Source organism: Plectrocnemia conspersa, unplaced genomic scaffold, assembly GCF_051122295.1.
Source record: "Plectrocnemia conspersa isolate PC_06_02 unplaced genomic scaffold, ASM5112229v1 ptg000001l, whole genome shotgun sequence".
Taxonomy (NCBI): domain Eukaryota; kingdom Metazoa; phylum Arthropoda; class Insecta; order Trichoptera; family Polycentropodidae; genus Plectrocnemia; species Plectrocnemia conspersa.
In genome coordinates this window covers 19,146,618-19,165,955 of record NW_028277165.1, presented here as the reverse complement: position 1 = coordinate 19,165,955, position 19,338 = coordinate 19,146,618, and the positions used below count along the sequence as shown (strand labels likewise).

Here is a 19,338-nt window from a genome sequence, read left to right as displayed (position 1 = left end):
TTGTGACTAATGCAGACAGAAAATAAATTCAATTTACGATAACTGCTATGAGTTTGATAATATGCTGCAAATTCTTAAGTTTTTTTGCCAAATGGTAAAATCGCTATGTTATACAAAAACAATAATTTTAAAAATATTGTCAAAGGCCCGTGTACCCTTAATATAATCCTACAATAGCCATTAATAGATATAGATCAAATTATGCATAACTATTTTTGAAGACCCTGCTCAAAACATTTGCACACTTCCACATCCCCATATTGGCTGCTATATGAATATAGCTCTTTTATATGGAATCCCAGCGAAGCGAAATACTCCTTGTTGCTGAAGAGGATTTAAAGAAAAATTATCAGATATCGCTACACTTATTATCAACAGCATTTTATACGCTTATTAATGGAAATTAATACAAAAAAAACGCCTAGGTGGAACAGAAATAATATAATTTTATTAACACTTTTTCCATAGTTAAATTTATTTATTACTTATTATATAATAGTATGTGTTTATGTAATAGTTATATTGTCTGATTTAATATATTGTATAATATACATATATCACAGGGCTGTGGAGTCGGAGTCGGAGTCGGAGTCGGAGTCGTGGAGTCGTGGTGGTTTGGCCGGAGTTGGAGTCGGAGTCGGAGTCGTGAAAAATGAGCGACTCCAAGCATTTTTTAAATTATGAAATTTATGAATTTTTAATTGCGTAATAATGAATGTGTATAGCGTATGAATATTAAACGTGTAGAAAAACACCAAAAATACCTGATAAAATTAAACTTTTTTGAGTCGGAGTCGGAGTCGGAGTGGAGTCGTGTTGTTGATAAATATCGGAATCGGAGTTGGAGTCGGAGTCGTGTTTTTTTTTAACGACTCCACAGCCCTGATATATCATCATTATTTTTTTATTATTAGTTAAATTCATTAATAATTCATTCGGTAAAAAAATATACTTTTAATATTTTTATCTTTATATTTATCGTTTTTAATGAACAATATTATTAATTATATGAAAATAAAAGAATCTTAATGTATAATACATTAATTATCTATATTTATGTACTGTGTAAAATAATCCAATATACTAAAATTCCATTTAAAAATGAACATATATATTATATATGCTTATGATATATACAAAATTTTCCCAAAATTCTTATCGAACACAACTTGTATCTGTAAAATAATCTTTGGATATAAACTAATTACCATTTTACCTTTTCAAAAAATCATTAGCCGGTACTTGTGTATGCAAACCTAAAGCCTCAGAATCCGGAACAAAAGTAGTCTCAACAAACATGCAACCGCAAATAACTAATCTTCTTGGTTTACTACGTCAAACCGCTACTAGAGCTCTATTTCTTTGAAAGGTATTCTCGAGACCAATTCGAGTATTCCGTGAAAGTTAATTGACGTCTTCAAGAATGATGGTATGCACGTTGTGTTTAGAACGAAACGTATCCAGAGCCCATTGTTGAACAAACGAGCGCCAATCAATGGAAGACACGGTCGACGCGTAGAAAAAAGGAAGACAAATGCGATCGATTGGTCACCACCGTTGACGTCACGGGGACGAACCACAACGAAAACATAAAGTTATAGAAGTGGGGTAAAAATAAGCGGTATATACTATATAAATATTTACTTGAACGGTAAGATAATCTACAAGGTGTCGTGGCGGAGTGGCACATACTGAAGTTTAAGCTATTTCGTTGCCGACTTATCTCGTTTATCAGTTTTATTGTATCATATAAATGTATTTTATTGAATGATTTTTATTTGCCATATAGGTGTTCTGAATGCTCTAAGTTTTACGTTACGACAAAAAAATCTTGAGAGAAGCTTTGTGAATTTGCAATTAAAGTAACTCGTAGCGTAAAACTAAACTTCACAGTTTTAGAGGATGATGTAAAATATTCAGAAGCAGAAGCAATTTTATAATACTAACCCTAATAATTAGTTTATGTCAGTTTTCTACTGCTAAAATTAAATGCACCTACGCGCCCATGCACGCCTCCAAAGAAACATGCTTATTTTTCTACAAGTCAACATTTTTTCTGTGCAAATGGAATTGTTGAACCGAAATACTGGTTTTGCCTCCGCAAAGTGTATAGTCTTGTTTTTATTATATAACACTAACGATTAATTTATTTCGACGGAATTTTCCATAAACTTTTTAGTGACTATTTTAAGAATATTTTTATTGTGACATTTACTTGGCGCTCAAAACAACCCAGATTTTTGCTTGTAGATTATTTTTGTCTTATAGAAAATATTCGATAAAATAAAAATGTTAAACATGCTAAGTTTGTTATTATTTTAGAGCAGGGGTCGGCAACCTGCGGCTCGCGAGACGCATGCGGCTCTTTTGACGTCAAGATGCGGCTCTCCAGTTCCATGCGCAAATATTAATAATTATTTTATTTTCAAAACTCATAAAAAGGTTATACTACAAAAAACTTTAAACGGGATAAAAACACTCAACAGAGAATAGTAAGAATAGGTGGAGAAGAGAGTATACGGACAGCTGACATTTTTGCAATGTGGCAACACTGTTCTGTTTATTTAGTTATTGGTGCATATGAATGGTGTTATATGAATAAATATTATTTGATATTTAAAGCTATTATTTTAAATCAAAAATCAAATTTATATACCTAATCCTAATCAAATACCATAATATTGAAATAAAAATGTTAGTGGCTCTTTAAAACCTGGAAAATTTTTTAAATTGTAACTTTTGGCTCTTCCGTCTCAAAAGGTTGCCGACCCCTGTTTTAGAGTGATCATTATCAATAGCATTCACAGAAATCATTAAAAAAATGCTGTATAAACCAAAAATTAAATGCTGTAATATTTAATCCGTTTTGAAGCCGTTAAAAACTGTTCTGATTTATTTGGGTCTTGACCGTTACATATGTATAGCCATGAGGGGACCTTCTGCTCAAACGTAGATATACTACTGGCTCCCGAACTACGCGGACGCGGTAGCGAGACTAATGAAACATAATAACAAAATACAACCATCTTATGTGTATTATTTTTGCTTCTTCGAGCAACGGTAAAACTCTTTCAAAGGGAAGAAGCTATTTATCAACTAAATACAAAATTTAATAATTGATTCGCGTACTTGTAATTTAATTTTATAATTATTTTTATACAAATGTAACACTCCTAGTAATATATGTATGTACATATATAACATGTATTTCGTTTCATACAACATAAACCCGTTATATATTCAAGTTGCTTAATTTTACATTAAAGTTGGTAATTATTTTTAAGATTTAAAAATGTTTTCAATTTCTGTAATTTACACAGAGGATGTAGACAGGCAATAAAACAGCAATACAATTTGAACTCGTTTTTATAAAAAAGAATTTGAGGTTTTTAACATCATCAATATTATTAATATCATCAATAGATAAAAAAAGTTATAACATCACTAATATTTTCTCTATCCGGTTTTTAAAACGTGAATCTCGGGAAATGATATTATAAAGAACTTGAAAATATCCCGGGATTTCCCGGGAGGGACCCACTACTCACCAACGTTGAAGTCATGGGGACGAACTACGCCGATAAGTGAAATCACTTAATTCGCCGGTAAACACAAAACGCAGACAACACACTCGGTTGTTTACACGCGAAAGACATAAATCAAAAAGCGGCTGACACGCGACATGTTTTATCTGACCCGTCGTGCTAAAGGCGACAATATGCCTGAAAATATAATATCTACTTGATAATAATCAAGCTGTGTTTTGCTGAAATTGTGTTTGTTTGACGGGCAAATATTGACATTGTGACAAAACAATTCTAAACTAAAACAAAACGTCTTTTAAAATTTTGATTGAATTAGGGTGGAGTTTGACGTAGAATTAATGTCAGATTAAGGCATGGGTCTTAATGGGTCTGAAACACCACAAAAATAACGTTTATAAGATACTAGTAATTTAGTTGCCTTTGCATTACTTATATACAATACAAAGAAGCAGTGATTTATGAACATATTATATTATTTTGTTCATAACTGTGATTATAAATAATTTTCGGTTCATTTTGTGAAGCCTATATATTCTATAAAAAGCTTTAAAAAACAAACGTTTATAAACTTAATGATATAGTCGTTCAAAATGCAATATGTCGTGTTTCCTATCACACCTATATGTTATAACATGCTATCATGTAACTATTTTTACCACTCGAGTAAATAATAATATGAAACAAAGTTTGTTGGAAATGCGTCATGATTAGACATGTATATTTTTTACATATTTTAATGGAAAACGAAATTTTCTTTTCATATTATAAAGAAAAAAGCGTTCATTGTGTTGTAGTCTTATCGTAAATCGTATCAAACCGAATCAAACCTCCAGATCCCAAATTTCATGAAAGAAACGTCAACCTTTTTTCCAAAATGTCGTAGAAATTCACAAAATTTGTGCAATTTTGACGTAGTTTATTTTCATCTATTTTAGAAAGAAAAGTTAAGATGTCTAGCAGAAATCCAAACTTATTTAGGTCTCTTGGGCCGGTTTCACACGTGCCGGATGGATTCACCCGGCATCAGGCCGGCGCCGTGTAGTGGGGATGGTGTTGTATGGGCTAGTACCTACCATTTCAGACGTGCCGGACGAATCCGTCCGGCCCGGCTGGATCTTTTAACAAATTTTCTAAATGTTCGACTAACGTGTCATCGGGGACATCATTTGGGGGGGGGGCAGGCGGGTGTAAAATGTTTAATGAAATCGAAATATTAAAAAACGACCACTGACTAGCAAACTTTCCCTCCCCCCCTGCCCTAGAAATAGATAAAATAATGAATCTGATTCTAATCCAGAAATTCTCAATTTATCCCTTAAAAAAATCTAAAAAAAACAGTCTCGAATCTATCCCAAAAATATTTTTAAAAATATGTCATTTCAGTGAAATTATACCGGAATATATTTTCGGCATACCGACTTTAGCGCGTCGACATTAGCGCGCCGACGTTAGCGCGTGCGATATTAGCGCACAGTACAACCCCGACTTCAGTTCACATTTATACTACTGGGCTATGGTGCTGGTATATCGATTATTGATATCACAAATACTTTTCATAGCAACAGTAGCAAGTAATGAATGATAAATAAGTATTTTTGTAATAATAATTGTATTATGTCATTTTTATACGTATTTACTGATTGTATGAATAAAAAACGAAGATAAAAGACATTGTCTAAAAACTTGCCCAATAAAAAGAAAATGCGTAATAAGAACGATTTTCACAAACGCGCTCGCATAATACCCGGAATTATTTAACCATGAGAAGTAAACCTACACACTCATTATATATTACTTACTTTTACTTTATAAAATAATAAAATAAAAATTGCATCTACTCACCCAAAGTGTCCATTGTTGCTTATCGGCAGTGTAACGAAGTAACGATGTATTATAGTTAGGCAGTGTGATGTAAGTCACATTGAGCTTACACAAAAAAAGAATACCTCCACCTATTATTTTTAACTTAAATAGATAATACCGAACCAAATTTATCCCATCTAATTATTATTTTTATATCTATTGACTATGATAAAAGATATAAGCGAATCCCAGGCGCTTATCCCATATGTTTGAAAATAAATCAAGATATCTACGATATGGGAATACCATCACAATTGGCTACATCTTGTCACACGAAAAGTGAAATAAATTAAGTTATGGACCGCGAAAGACAGAAACTATAATGAACGTGTGACGAGTGCATAATTATATTTATATACGCATACGCGTGTTTGTCAAATGTTTGCACAAGATTTTAAAATTTGTCTTTATTTACAGAGCTAGAGATACGTATACGTCTTAGCATTGCGAAATAGATAACGAATTGTAATATCATCATTAGATTTTTTAAGTAAATTAGTTTAAAATTAAATCGTTCTTTTAAATAATATATTTTTAATTAAACTTGTCTATTTTATAATTTACCTAGCGCATATGACGCTACACCAATTAGGAAATGGTTAAATAATGTAAAGTAATAATAATGCACATAAAATTATTATTACCTACATTAATAGATACCATAAATTGCTAGAATTGCTTCACTTGGACAATTTTTATGCCACTTGTAATATTAAATAATATAATTACTTCGATCTGACATTTAAACATTATGGTTATTTTTGTCTAATGAAATTTACTTAAAATATGCTAATTTTATATATTAGCTTCATACATGTTGAACAACAAACACAGTTTATACTAAAGTTATAAATGAATAGCTAAAACCAAGAGTAGCAATATTAAAATGATTTTATTTAATTATAAAAAAAAACAATAAGAGAGTCTATTTAATTATCAGGAATTAATAATCTAATAAGATAATCATTTTTCTGAAACATAGCTTATCCGTTTACCATGAAATCCTTGTGCCAGAATAGTTTTTATCTTTGTACAAGCTGGATCATAACAACTTGTAATTTTTAATAATAAATTTAAAAATATATATATTATATATATAACGTTCAATTCAATATGATAATTAATTTTAAACATACAAACATGATACACGTTACTGGTTTATATCCATTTTTATGTTCATAATTGTGTAAATTGTTACAATAAATAAAACGTTAAAAGGATACATTTTAAGAGAAAAGCCTTTTACAGTTTGAATGAAAGAAAAACGAAAAGAAGAAACAAAGGGTTCAATACTAATTTACATTTGATAAAAATACATTTGACTGAAAATCTAGAACCATTAAAATGTGTTATTAAGCCATTAAATGAACCATTATAATGTGTTCTTATAGTATTTTCTGATAATATTATACACATTAGTGTAAAATTATGTGAGAAGTAAAGATGTGAGATATACGATATATTCTTTTACACAGATTTCATTAACGAAAAAAAGGAGATGCTGGTATTGATGAAGAATTTATTGCAAAATTCGCAAATTATATTATATAACAATGAAATAAGCATGGTTGCAAGTACAATAGATTTCGAACACATATTTTTAAAAAGATCAATCTGATCAGATATACTATGTATATTGTTCATTGAACTTAACCGGTGTCCAGGATGCTTATTGCACGACAGAAATGGCTTTATTCTTTAGTATAGCTTTATTCAGCGACTATTTTTTGTTCCACTGTTTGATGAGAAATCCTATATATAAAACTCAAAGGCCATTGCCTAAAGCTTGTTCTGTAAAATCATTATGACGCTTTTAGCACTGTAATAGGCGAGAATAATCATAAAGAGGTGACTTTTGCAGCAAACACAGAAAGTTAAATTCTTCAGGTTTACTAGGTAGCAGATTGCTTTATTGTTATCATAGATCGTTTTGATATTTAAGACAGATATACAAGACTATATCTGTTGACGCCTGATTTGCATACATTGTGTGTTCGCGAACGCCACATTATGGTAAAGGCAGCAAAATTTGTCGTTTTAGCTGCAGTCGGTCTCGATAGCTTCGAAGAAGCGCTCGAAACACACCGAACTCATTATTCAATAAATACTTGAAGACACGTATACACGTTTTTGGGTTCAGACCTTTATAAATAATTTGTCCAACTACCCCGACAGTATCTGTGGATTAATCTATGTGCTTTATAAATAATCTACTAAATATGGTACAAAATGTACTCGACTAGTATAGAATGTACTCGAAACTCAACAACGCTAATCGTCGATCTTATCTCGATATCTAAAATTCGTGGAAATTAGACCCGAATTTTCAGAAAAAGTGTCGGATTCATCAACTGAACCACTTATCTATTCACAATTGAGGGGATTAACGCATACTATAATCATAAAAAAGGGAATTCTTCGTTGAAAAAATGGAATTCTTCGTTAAAATGAAACACCGTGGGAGACCTCAACGGATTAAGTTACGTGCCATAAATCATAGAGGATTAAATATCCACCGCATTGAGAATATAAAACGTGCACAACTGTTGCTATTCTGCCTTATCAGCCAACGACAACATATTTCAAAAGTACTCGCCACTCATATTTCAAAAGTACTCATTATTGACAGCTGTCTGATTTACAGTGCTGCCAAGATATGAAACTCGAATTGAATCATCCATTATTTTTGTATGTCTATTTATGTATTGTTTTATAAGCAGGCACATATTTTTTTATTTCAAATTATTCTACAGTAATTTCAGAAAGAAGAACATAAATGCCATAGTTTATACTTACGGCATTTATGGATTTTATCTGATAATATTTTAGACATGAAAACTTCAAATTTGTTAATGATACTCTTTTAAAAATATATAAATAGAGCACACAACAAGCTGGAAACCACATAAGATGAACATATATATTCAAACACCTAGAAGTTTATGGTGAACTTTACACTGACATTTTAAAATCTGATAAGATATCATTTTTCTTTTAAATTAACAGGTTTATGGCATCATTTATTAACGCATTGTGTTCAAGGCGTTACTACCTAGTTGTTACTTGTTAAATATCACTACTGTATGTATGTTTATATTTCTATAGCTACTTATTTGCGTTGGCTATTTCACCTTGCGTTTTTTTTACATATTATTTACTTAATATTAAGCTACCTGGAAGATTTGCCTAATTAAGAGGGGCTAATCATTTTTAATCTTGGGGGGATTGCCTGCAATGTTCTTAAAACGGGATATTTTGAATATTAAATTAATATTGATATAATAACCATAATTTAAAGTTACTATTAATAAATTGATCAGTATTTCCTGAATTATTATTTTATCAAACATAATTATTTTATTTGTATTATATGAACATTAGGAATATTTTTTTTAATTTGATGCAGTGTCACAAGCAAACAAAAGCTCGAACATCTCTTTAAATCCACTGGCAACACTAATGAATTCGCCTTTGGGCAACTCCTGGGTTTCGGCCACTGGAATGGATATTTCTGAAGAGTTATCGCAAGATAGCGGGCTGGAGTCCCCACGTAGCAAGGCTAACACGCCAGAGCGACGAAATCAAGATGAGCTCTCGGTAATTTTTAACTCTAAATCGTCATCCGCTTTTTACGACTTACTATTGATCTTTCGTTACTTCACTTTCTTCACCGATTGCACGTACGACTACAAATATCTAACAAACGCTCACCTATCATAACTTTAGGCTATAAAATAGCGTTTTAGAAACTCTGCGGACTTAAAAAGCAAAACATCTGCAACGATCTGTCATGATGAAACATAACCTCAATTTTTTATGATTTCAGGCGGAAGCAATGTCTTTCCTATCCGATCTTACGAATAATCAGGCTCAAATTTTGAAATCGGACGAAGCCGAACAACCGTCGACGGAAGTTTCAAAATATTCCCCGAACAATCCCGAATCTTACGAAGATGTGTGTATAATCTATATTATAATAATCATATTTTGTTCTTAATTTGCATTAAATCTATGTAGGAACCTGATGAAACCTTGGCGGAGCGATTGTGGGGCCTCACGGAAATGTTTCCGGACTGCGTAATAAATGCTACTAATACAGCATCTGCGAAAACTTGGTATAAATCACCGTTATCCTAACAATTGATTTCATTACATAATGCAAATTGAACTTCGCTGATAATCTTACAGGTCTGGAGTAAAATCTTTATATTCGTTATCTCGAAGCGTGATGTGGATCGCAGCTAGCACATCCGTAATATTGTTCGCGCCCGTATTTTTCGAATTAGAAATAGCCAAAATTGAAGAGAAACAAAAATCTGAACAAAAGCAAGTACGTATATATACGAGAATTGATCACTAAGTTCTAGGAATTGTCTGTAATTTTTCACCATAAATGCCCTTTTCAATGAGAAAAAAAGTTTTTTTGAACCCCTTAACTTCGTTAAAAGATTAAATGCTTTCTCTAATGTGTTTTTTCCTCTGAACATGTGGTAATTATTAGGCGAATAAAGGGAATGGGGATACCACTTACGACCATGGCGTTCATCGTTTTCAATTCTGTCGATCCTATGATAAATGCTACTTTTAATTCTACTCATCAAAAATTGTCTTTCATGGCTACAAAATTATTATAACTTTGCAGAATTATATTGATACCTAATCAACACGCCGATTAAAAGTTACAACAAAATTCCTAGAACTTCGTAAAAATTGATAATAATTCAACTGCTATATTTTTATTATGATTTTCTTTCAGTACTTACTGGGACCGAGTGCAGCAATGATCGGCTCGGGCGCTGCCCCTCCGATGCCTCGATAACTCTCCGTTAAGATAGCGACGTTGATAGTTTACGCATTTAAAATATTTAGCATATTTGGGTTTTCATAATGTAATTACTCTAGTCTTTAGTTTCCAACGGCATCATACTATTTTTTCCGACTGTCGAATAGTGTTATTATGTGACGTAACATTTTTTATACATAATATATATTCGTATTTTTTCTCCAATGCATTTTCTATACTATCTATATAACAAAATCTTTAAGACATTTAAAGTATACCTCATTTTTTTTTACTAGTATAAAAACTCAACAAATTTCTGTCTTGGGACGGGAGTGCTTTTTTAAAATGTTATTATATATATTGTATAGATTCCGTATATTATTTTCTTAGATAATAATAGTTGAAATAAATACACATACTAAATATATGACTGTTTATTTATCAAAGAATTCTATGTAAAATAAGTTCTAGTCTAACCAAATTTATTTGAGTAAGTATATGAAAGTTAACAAAATATTAAGTAAGTATATTTAACCTTCTGGTTTCGGTTTCATGAGTATTTATTAGATTAGTTGTTTTTATGATACAAATGTAAAAAACGAAAAGGTATTATCATCCTACTTCTTAGTGTTTTTAATATTTAGATCGTAAAATATGCTAACACTATCCAATAAAATCTTTATTATTTGACAAAATAAATAGTTTTTCGGGTTCTTAAGATTTTTTATTTTATAAAATACTGCATATTATACTTAAAATAAACAAAAAATACTTCAAAACGACATAATTATAAAATTACCAACATTCGTAACCTAAATTCTAAAATAATCAAAATTGTTTCTAAAAAATTATATTATACAATCCTATTTTAACCTAGACTAAATGAAGTCTGAAAATCAAAAACGAGGACATTTGTTTGATGGACTTTTCCTGGAATGTTTTCATATAATACAAAAATTATTAATCAGTTTTATGATAGGAAGTCATTGATGTATAAAAATTAGTCCCATCGTTACAGTATATTCCTGCACATTTTGATATGAAAAAGTAAAAATGATTGATGATCGATATTGAAAAGGTCTTAGATATGGTATGATTAATATAATGCCATAATTATAGTTTAAAAAATTAAGCTGCAAATTTTATTTATTTTTTGCTATATCTATTATATATATTATCAGTGGCGTGCCGTCCATACATGAGGTAGATTCAAAACGTCAACCGCACGTACGGTTAATAGCGAGCAGCTCAGCTGTTACACGTACTCGTGTTTATAGTCGCTCGCCATCAACCGTGCATGCAGTTGACGTTTTGAATCTACCGCATGCATGATGGACGGCATGCCACTGATATATGAATATATATTTGACATCTGTATTCGCAAATTCCGAGTAAAATGACTGGTCGAAGAAAGTGCAGAAAATATTTGCAAGGTGAGGAAAAACTATATTTAAGAATAAAATATACTGTATTGATATTTTGATTTTTATTATTGTTCCAAAAGTATTTTCAAGGCATTTATGGAAAATTAAATGACAAAATTTAATTTCTTTATGAATATATTGTTTGAAAAAATAAAATTTGGTGTCATGTTCTCGCTTTCGCCGGATCGTAATGATCTCATTCTGAACTCGATTGAGCACAGATATTTAAATTAGTACAAGAATGCATCCACCGATTAGCGACTAAATGTATGTTAGAAAACGAAAAATTACATTTGGCACACGTCCAATCCGGTTCCAAGCCGTGTTCCTGCGATAAATGTTGACAAACCTCATACGCTCCCAGAAACCACGAGTATTGAACATTACACAGAGTACATAAATATGTTAAACAGTTGCCTTTGATAGCGTTATTTAGAATCGGATCCGATTCGAAATTCCCTAACGGTGGATGGAAATTAAGGAGAGTAAACTTCACCATCGGGAGGATGAACTGTTGAAGTCTGACGTTCAACGTGTTCGGCTTCGTTGATAATTGTTCGTCGGCAGTGATCTGAGGCACGTCGGTACCAGTATTCCCCAAATACCTCACATAAGGACTTTCTATCACGTTAAAATTGTACATAATTTTACTCTGAATGACGTCACCGCAAAAATTTAAATCTCTCTGAAACTCGGTGAGCAATAAATGTAAGATTTCGTTCTTAGAGTTTTTAAAGTCATCGTTCGACTTCAAATATCTCTTCAGATCGGTGATGAACTTTTTTACTTGAGCCGTGGGATGCGTAACCGCAGGGCTCGATCGGCACATCATATCGTCGTGCGTCGGAATCCGCAACTCGTAATCTTCCAAATTTATGGGGTTGTTAAGACTTATCGCATTGAAACAGTCCACGTGGAAGTTTTGATGCGTAATTTCGAAACCGGGCAAATTTAACTTTATGCAAATATTGGGCCAATTTATTACGAGATTGGGTAATATTTGGTCTTCGCCTACGGTGTCGTACAATTTCGAACCGGCCAAGCTGAAAGATTTACCAGTCATCTCTGGACGATGATAAAAGAACTGTTTCAAATTTTTGTACGAACAATCCACGTTCAGAAAACTGGTAGTCGAATTTTTAGAAAAACTTATTAGAGGAATTTGATCGTACACTATAGTGTTTATATGTTTCACGCTTTTATCTAAATACAAACCGAGTTCATAACATATCTTCTCTATGCACATACTTTTTTTGCTTAACCTGACCCAACCTTCCCATGCCGAGAAAGCTTTCTTAAAACATTCGTAAAATATCTTTTGTTCGATGCAAGTCTCCTTGGTTTTTGTAAAATTGTAATACTCAGAAAACAAGCTGAGGTTGATTCGCATGACTGGCAGTTTGCCGCGTGCTACTTCGTCCGGAAAATGAAACGTTTTAATCGCTTTGTATATCTCTGCCATTTTACGACGCGTCAAAAATCCAAAAGGCTCCAGAAATTCTGCAATAGAAACAAACGCATATATTAATTTTCATATTAATTATTAAATATACTTTGCAGCTGAACTTTACAATATCGCTGAGCAAACGCGTAATATAGTCCTCGTGGTATGCTTAATTTCGTTGTATTTCAGTGTTAATATATATTAGATTAAAATTAAATACAATAAAAATATTACATATAAATAAATTCTTTAAATATTTTAGTTCAATAAATTAAAGTAGCTTTCAGCCTTAAATTATGTACAATAACTAGGCTTACCATACACCCCAGTTGGACTGGGATTGTCTAGTTTCAAACATTGGTCTTGATCGTTGCGGGGAACGCTGGTGGGAACTAAAAAAACAGTTACCCCAGACATTTTTGAACAAAAATGTTCGACATGACATTGTTTTTTATCTCCCACTAGACATTTTTGTTCTAAAAAAACGAAATGTCTATACTCTATTTGCATTAACACAGTCAGTTCGAGAGCTATCCATTTAATCATTATTATTATAATTGAGAAAGAAATAGCAAGTTTGGGTTTACGCCCCTACTATTAGCTCTAAAGCACTCGATTCGGATATACTCATCATTACTCTAATTCAGGGTTTCCCAAACTTTTTCAGCGACTTATATTTAGAAAATCCCACTTCGCATAAATACGTCGCGGAAAACGGAAGTAAACAAACTAGAGCTTGTCTTGACAATTGGGGAACTCTTCAGCCAGACTCGCCCAGAAATCATTTAATGGCTGATCTTTATATTTTTGTTTCAATTCAGAGTTATTAATTAAATCAACTAAATTCTCATAATCCCTTGTGCTTAAGCCCACTGGTTTAACTGTCACGGAAAATGGATTCCGAACCCAGGAATCGTCCTTACTAGTTTTCGGAAAATATTCCGAAAGAGTTGTTTTCAAGTTATATAGGCGTTCTAAAAATACTTGTGAAACTTCTTGATCAACTTGAAAATTCAAATCATTTAAACATTCATCCAAGACAGGAAAACAATAAAAATTATTAGATTCAACTGATAAAATCCAAAATTGTATTTTTTGTCAAAAGATTCAATTTTATCTCTCATATTAAAAATTGTAATATTTTTTCCTTGTAAGTTAACATCATTGCACTTTGTAAAAATATCTGCCAGATATGCAAGATGTCTCAACCAGGAAGGATTTGTTAAGAATTTGATAAAATTTCACAGCTTCATCCATACCATTTTTTAAATTTGTGAAATTTTTTTAGTTAATAGTGCATGCAACAGCAAAATACAGTGACTGCTAGTAGCTCTTGTAGCTACTTTCAGGGTACGTGATACAATATCTTTCATTTTTCCTACTATTGCATGAGCACCATCTGTACAAATATCAATACACTTTTCCCAGCCTATCTCTTGTTTTGTAATATAATCATTAATACAGTTGAATATATCTTCTCCTGTAGTTTTTCCATGTAGATATGCACACATGAGTAAATCTTCTTTAATACTTTTATCATATGTGTAACGAACAAATACCAATAACACAGCTAGTCCTGCGACATCTGTAGATTCATCCATTTGCAATGCATATTCACTGCAAAGTCCAAGTCGACGAATTAACTCTTTCTCTATGCTAGTAGAAATTTCTTTAATGCGTCGTGAAACAGTATTATTTGATAATTGTATTGCATCAATTTTTTAGTAGCCTGCTCATTAAGAACACATTACACCCTGTCTTTCTCACATGGCTTAATGAGTGTCTCTCCAATTGTATGATCTTCACCATTATGTGCAATACGATAACTCACGCGAAAAGAAGCTTCTGTTGCATTTTTATTTTCAGTTTTAGCCATTGTAATCATTTGAAATTTGGACTTTTCTAGTGAGTCACGTTGTCTCTTAAAAAATTGCACGTATTTTCCTTTGTAATCAGAGTGTGTCGTTTCAAAGTGCCTACGAAGTTTAGCTGGAGCCAAAGAACTGTTTGCTAGTATTTTTTGACACAGAACACAAATAGCATCAGGAGCATCTGAATTGTTAATATACGTAAATGCAAAATTTAAATAATTTTCATCGTACTTCTGTTTTGGTCTGTTCATAGATGACACTTGTTCTTTAATATTCGATTTTTAAGAAATCACAGTTTTTGGATTATTTTATTCTTCTTCGATGTAGACGTATCAGTAAAAGTATTTGGCCTTTCTTTCGTCAAATTTTCTGTTTTCAAGCAAAGATCCATGGATAATTTTTGAATAAAATGTAAGTTCTGTAATAAATTTTTTTTTGTCAAAATGTAAAAAAATCTTTATTGTAAGCAATCAGACTAAATTAATATACAAGAAAATCGATTCTTTTTATGCAAATTTTATTTAATTTATTTACATTTACAAAAGTATACACCCAATGTATTTAACGCAATAAATTAGTTTCAGGAATTAACACGTAGAATAAAAACGCGTGAAAAATTATCCGCAATAACCTTTTGTAAAGACATTGAAAAATCACGTACAAGTGAATTTGCGTGAATTAATCGTGTAAATAGTGGCATTCGTGGCACCCAAAAAAATTGCGTTAAAGTGAAATCACATAAATAAAATAAGCATAACAAGCACTAATATCATGTGGTTAATTAACTAAGAAATATTGTTTAAATTCGAGTAAATTTATAAGTTAAAAAAAAACAACACCGACTTATGAAACTTTTCCCTCCAGAATTTATACACATCAATGTTGAATATTTAGCACATATTTTCATACTTTTTTATCAGATTTATGTATTAGCACGACTAACATTTTTTTAATTTACTCCAAATTTTTGTGAAATATGTATTTAGGCTCTGCGGAACACCTATTTTGGATCACCAGTGTCAAACCGAAGCCAAACCTGATGGAAGTTCTAAACCTAATTATAGTTTTTGAACTTCCGTTAGATTAATTCGTTTAGGTTCTGTTGAGATTGAGTTTGGGTTTGAACAGTAAATGGACGTTTCCCAACTGTCAAATTGAGTTTCATAGACATTTTAGAGCAGCATATAATTTCACTAGCGCCAATTAGTTAAATTATATTTTCGTTAGTAGAAATATATATTTACTGGTGAAAATGAATTTGGACTTCACTAGAGAATTTAAGTTTAATAATTTAAACTTTACCGAAAAATACACATTCACTGTAACATGTATGTAAATAAATAGTGATAAGTATGTAACTGTAAATACATATTATTACGTATGGAAAAGTTAAAATCATATAATTTTACTAGCACATGCCAGATAAATTATTTGTTCATTGATAAAAATATATATCTACCAGCGAAAATGTATTTCAATGATTTTACTGAGATGACATTTTTAAAAATATTTTCGGGATAGATTCGAGACTATTTTTCAATTTTTTTTAGGGATAACCTGAGAATTTTTGGCATAGAATCAGTGGGGTAATTATTTTAATATTTCGATTTTATTAAAATGCATAGCAATATTTGTAGTTCATTAAATGACATGTATTTTTCTGACCAAATTCAAGCGAAGGTAAATGCCTCCTCACCTGTCCCCCCCCCTAAAATGACGTCCCTGCTTCTAGCAATTGTACAGCATACCGACTTGATACAATTACGATTGTTTCGAACACGTCGCAGTGGGTTACACGATTTTATTACTTTTGACGTGTATTTTTGACTTCTGAGAAGAGATAATTGTTTTTTGACCTCCCCTATTGGTCAACATTTAGTTAAAATATGCTTCATTCGATTCTCACTAATTGTAAGACGTTATATTGTTATAAAAAGTCTTAATATGAACGCTAGATAATTCCGAGCATTTTTACTGCGACGGCGCTATTTTATTACTTTTGACATGAATTTTTGACTTCTGAGAAGGCATAATTGTGTTTTGCACTCTCCTATTGGTCAAAATTCAGTTTAGATATGTTTTATACGAATCTCACTTATTGTAAGTCATAATATTGTTATAAAAAGTGTTAATAAATCGAAATATTAAAAAAACGAGCACTGACTGGCCAACTTTTGCCTCCTCCTCCGCTTAGAAAAAGCTGAAATGATGTCCCTGGCTGGAAGGCATGGTTCCGGGATCATTTTCTCGGTTACATTCTTGGTCATCCAGTAACAAGAATGAGATGAAGAAATTTTTCGGCTTTGTAATCGTCAAACTTCCTAGTATCAATTTATATTGGAGCACAGTGCATTTAGACTAATATTTCTTAAAAGTGTATTGAGCCGAAACAAGTTTGAGATTTTATTCCAAATATAGCATTTCCCAGATAATTCAACTGCCGATCCCGAAGATTGTTTAGCAAAAGTGAGAAATATCATTGATGAACTCAATAAAAATTATAAAAAACATTACAATCCTAAGGAGCATGTCTCTGTTGATGAAAGCTTAATTACTTTCATTTCACATTTCATTATATAACTCATATACGCACTAAGGTAATATGAAAAATCTATAATTTATTATATTATTATACATGTTTTTCTTAAGTAATTAAATTTTTTTAAGAAATTCTCTATAATTCAGATGCTCCGTGATGGTCATATTTAATGTTAAAACCTGGTGTTTTGGTGACTGCCAGCGCTCTTGGGCTATCAATTTAAAATAAATATTGCCGATCATAAGCGTTCAACCTACATGTTAAATCACTTTTGATAATCTGTACCAGTAAATTTACTTCTAACCTAAAAACCATTTTCAGTGGAAGAGAACGGATTTTTAAATTTGATTTTTATTAGGTAATTTTTATTAGTTATTAAGTGAGTAAATATATTTTTCAATAATTATCATATAATTTAAACTGAGTGAAGTTTAGATAGCCTATGGCATGAAATAATTGTACTGCTAAGCGACAATGAGTCGGATGCTCAAAGGAAATAGTTATTATTATTTCACAATTTCAATATCCCACCTGGTAAAAGTCTGCTCTTCATGTTCGATCTGATGATGACTGCATCTCTTCTTCCGCGAATTTGGTACGTCGAAAGTTCGACGAAATCGCCTATCTTACGAACGACCATATTATTGTTGATAACAGGTTCTGGATTTTTGACTATAACGCTTTCTTCCTTCTCCATGTTTATCTGGAACGTAATTATTTACAAATTAATTAATCACGTCGAACATTTACATTTTACATGATTACCTTACAATTAATCTTCAACGACCGTTCATAAACAAAAGTACATTGAATTTTAATCTGAACGCGGCGTAAACGTCAACATCAGGGATACGCCATTCGGATTCTTTCGACTTGGCGCATGCGCAGCAGTAGCTTTCTGGCAGCTGACCATGCACAAATTTCATTTCATTTTAAAACCACGAAATTCTACTCTCATGCAAAAATACCCCTTTAAATGTATAAGAATAAATGATTTCAGTATTTAAAAACCCTCATGAGTCATATACGTTTTAGCTAGTACCCTAATCTTATCCCTGTAATGATGCTCCCCTTCCTCCCATGTGTTATATATTATTATTAAAAACAAAAATAACTAATGCCAAATATACAATACATAACGTAATTTAATGTTAATATATTATATGTCGAAACTTTTGTGATAATCTGATATTTTTCACAAAAATAAAATGAGCCGCTATTTTTATTAAGAAAATTCATAGGCCAATGCAAAAATCGGGCATCAGTGCTTATTGTTGCTGTGCCCCCTCTCCCCTCCCCTAAACACTTAAGTGACATCTAAAATATAATATTTAAAGACTCAGTTCGTACAATTATATTTTTTCTTGCACAAACTATTATATAAAAAAATACATTTACAGTAAATTTACATAGAAAATATACATATTTTAAAATACAAGTTGGAAGTAAATATACTCATTTTTTTAAGTCGTATATTTATATAAATCTACAAAAAATATTAAACAAAATTGGTGGGTAGTAGTTTTGATGTTTTCGGTTGTGTTAGTTAATGATTTGTATAATTTGTATATAATATCTCTTTCTGGAAGGCGACAGTGCTTGTCCTTGAGCACGTGTCCTGGAGGTGATTGCTCGCACAGGAAGCGAGACGTAAATCCGAGGTTGAAGGAGTCCGTTTAACGAAAATGTTCTTGTAGCGAAGAGGTAGTCCGAGGTCGAAGGTGACCTCATTTACAACACTTAGCGAACCTAGACCCAAACATCATTCCCCACAAACACAAACGCTCACAAGCTATCCTGACCCGCCAACTATCAATCACATCCCCACCCATTAATAATCAAAGAGACAAAAAACTAAGAACACCAAAA

At 31.8% G+C, this 19,338-nt stretch overlaps 3 protein-coding genes across 4 annotated transcripts in view; 1 reads left to right on the top strand and 2 right to left on the bottom strand.

Moving 5' to 3' along the window:
- Positions 1-5,736, bottom strand: part of LOC148239101 (uncharacterized) — a 67,416-nt gene extending 61,680 nt beyond the window's left edge. Inside the window, exon 1 of the mRNA XM_088185303.1 lies at positions 5,388-5,736. Within this exon, the coding sequence (XP_088041429.1) occupies positions 5,388-5,400 (13 nt within the window). The 5' untranslated portion in view covers positions 5,401-5,736. The remainder of the gene's footprint in view (positions 1-5,387) is intronic.
- A 3,118-nt stretch (positions 5,737-8,854) lies between these two features.
- Positions 8,855-10,904, top strand: mge (translocase of outer mitochondrial membrane 22 homolog mge). The gene is made up of 5 exons (XM_088192146.1): positions 8,855-9,005; positions 9,235-9,363; positions 9,426-9,523; positions 9,597-9,738; positions 10,165-10,904. Exons 1-5 carry the CDS (start codon positions 8,868-8,870, stop codon positions 10,225-10,227), a joined length of 570 nt encoding a protein of 189 aa, XP_088048272.1. The 5' UTR covers positions 8,855-8,867; the 3' UTR covers positions 10,228-10,904.
- On the bottom strand, positions 10,894-18,336 carry LOC148239099 (uncharacterized). 2 transcript variants are annotated; one of them, XM_088192110.1, is made up of 3 exons: positions 18,235-18,336; positions 18,001-18,172; positions 10,894-13,115 (listed from the first exon to the last, which is right to left on the bottom strand). In XM_088192110.1, exons 2-3 carry the CDS (start codon positions 18,164-18,166, stop codon positions 11,812-11,814), a joined length of 1,470 nt encoding a protein of 489 aa, XP_088048236.1. In that variant the 5' UTR covers positions 18,167-18,172; positions 18,235-18,336; the 3' UTR covers positions 10,894-11,811. The 2 variants fall into 2 exon arrangements, with proteins under 2 accessions (XP_088048236.1, XP_088048227.1); XM_088192101.1 differs by having other exon boundaries at positions 18,240-18,336.
- Positions 18,337-19,338: the final 1,002 nt, after the last annotated feature.

What these genes read in the sequence shown, in the direction of transcription:
- LOC148239099 (XM_088192110.1), bottom strand. Translation starts at nt 18,166, where the DNA reads ATGGAGAAGGAAGAAAGCGTTATAGTCAAAAATCCAGAACCTGTTATC. An exon ending in GAAGAGCAGACTTTTACCAG is followed by an intron (nt 13,116 to 18,000) that starts GTGGGATATTGA and finishes TTTCTATTGCAG; the next exon opens with AATTTCTGGAGCCTTTTGGA.
- mge (XM_088192146.1), top strand. Translation starts at nt 8,868, where the DNA reads ATGAATTCGCCTTTGGGCAACTCCTGGGTTTCGGCCACTGGAATGGAT. An exon ending in GAAATCAAGATGAGCTCTCG is followed by an intron (nt 9,006 to 9,234) that starts GTAATTTTTAAC and finishes TTATGATTTCAG; the next exon opens with GCGGAAGCAATGTCTTTCCT. An exon ending in AAAAATCTGAACAAAAGCAA is followed by an intron (nt 9,739 to 10,164) that starts GTACGTATATAT and finishes ATTTTCTTTCAG; the next exon opens with TACTTACTGGGACCGAGTGC.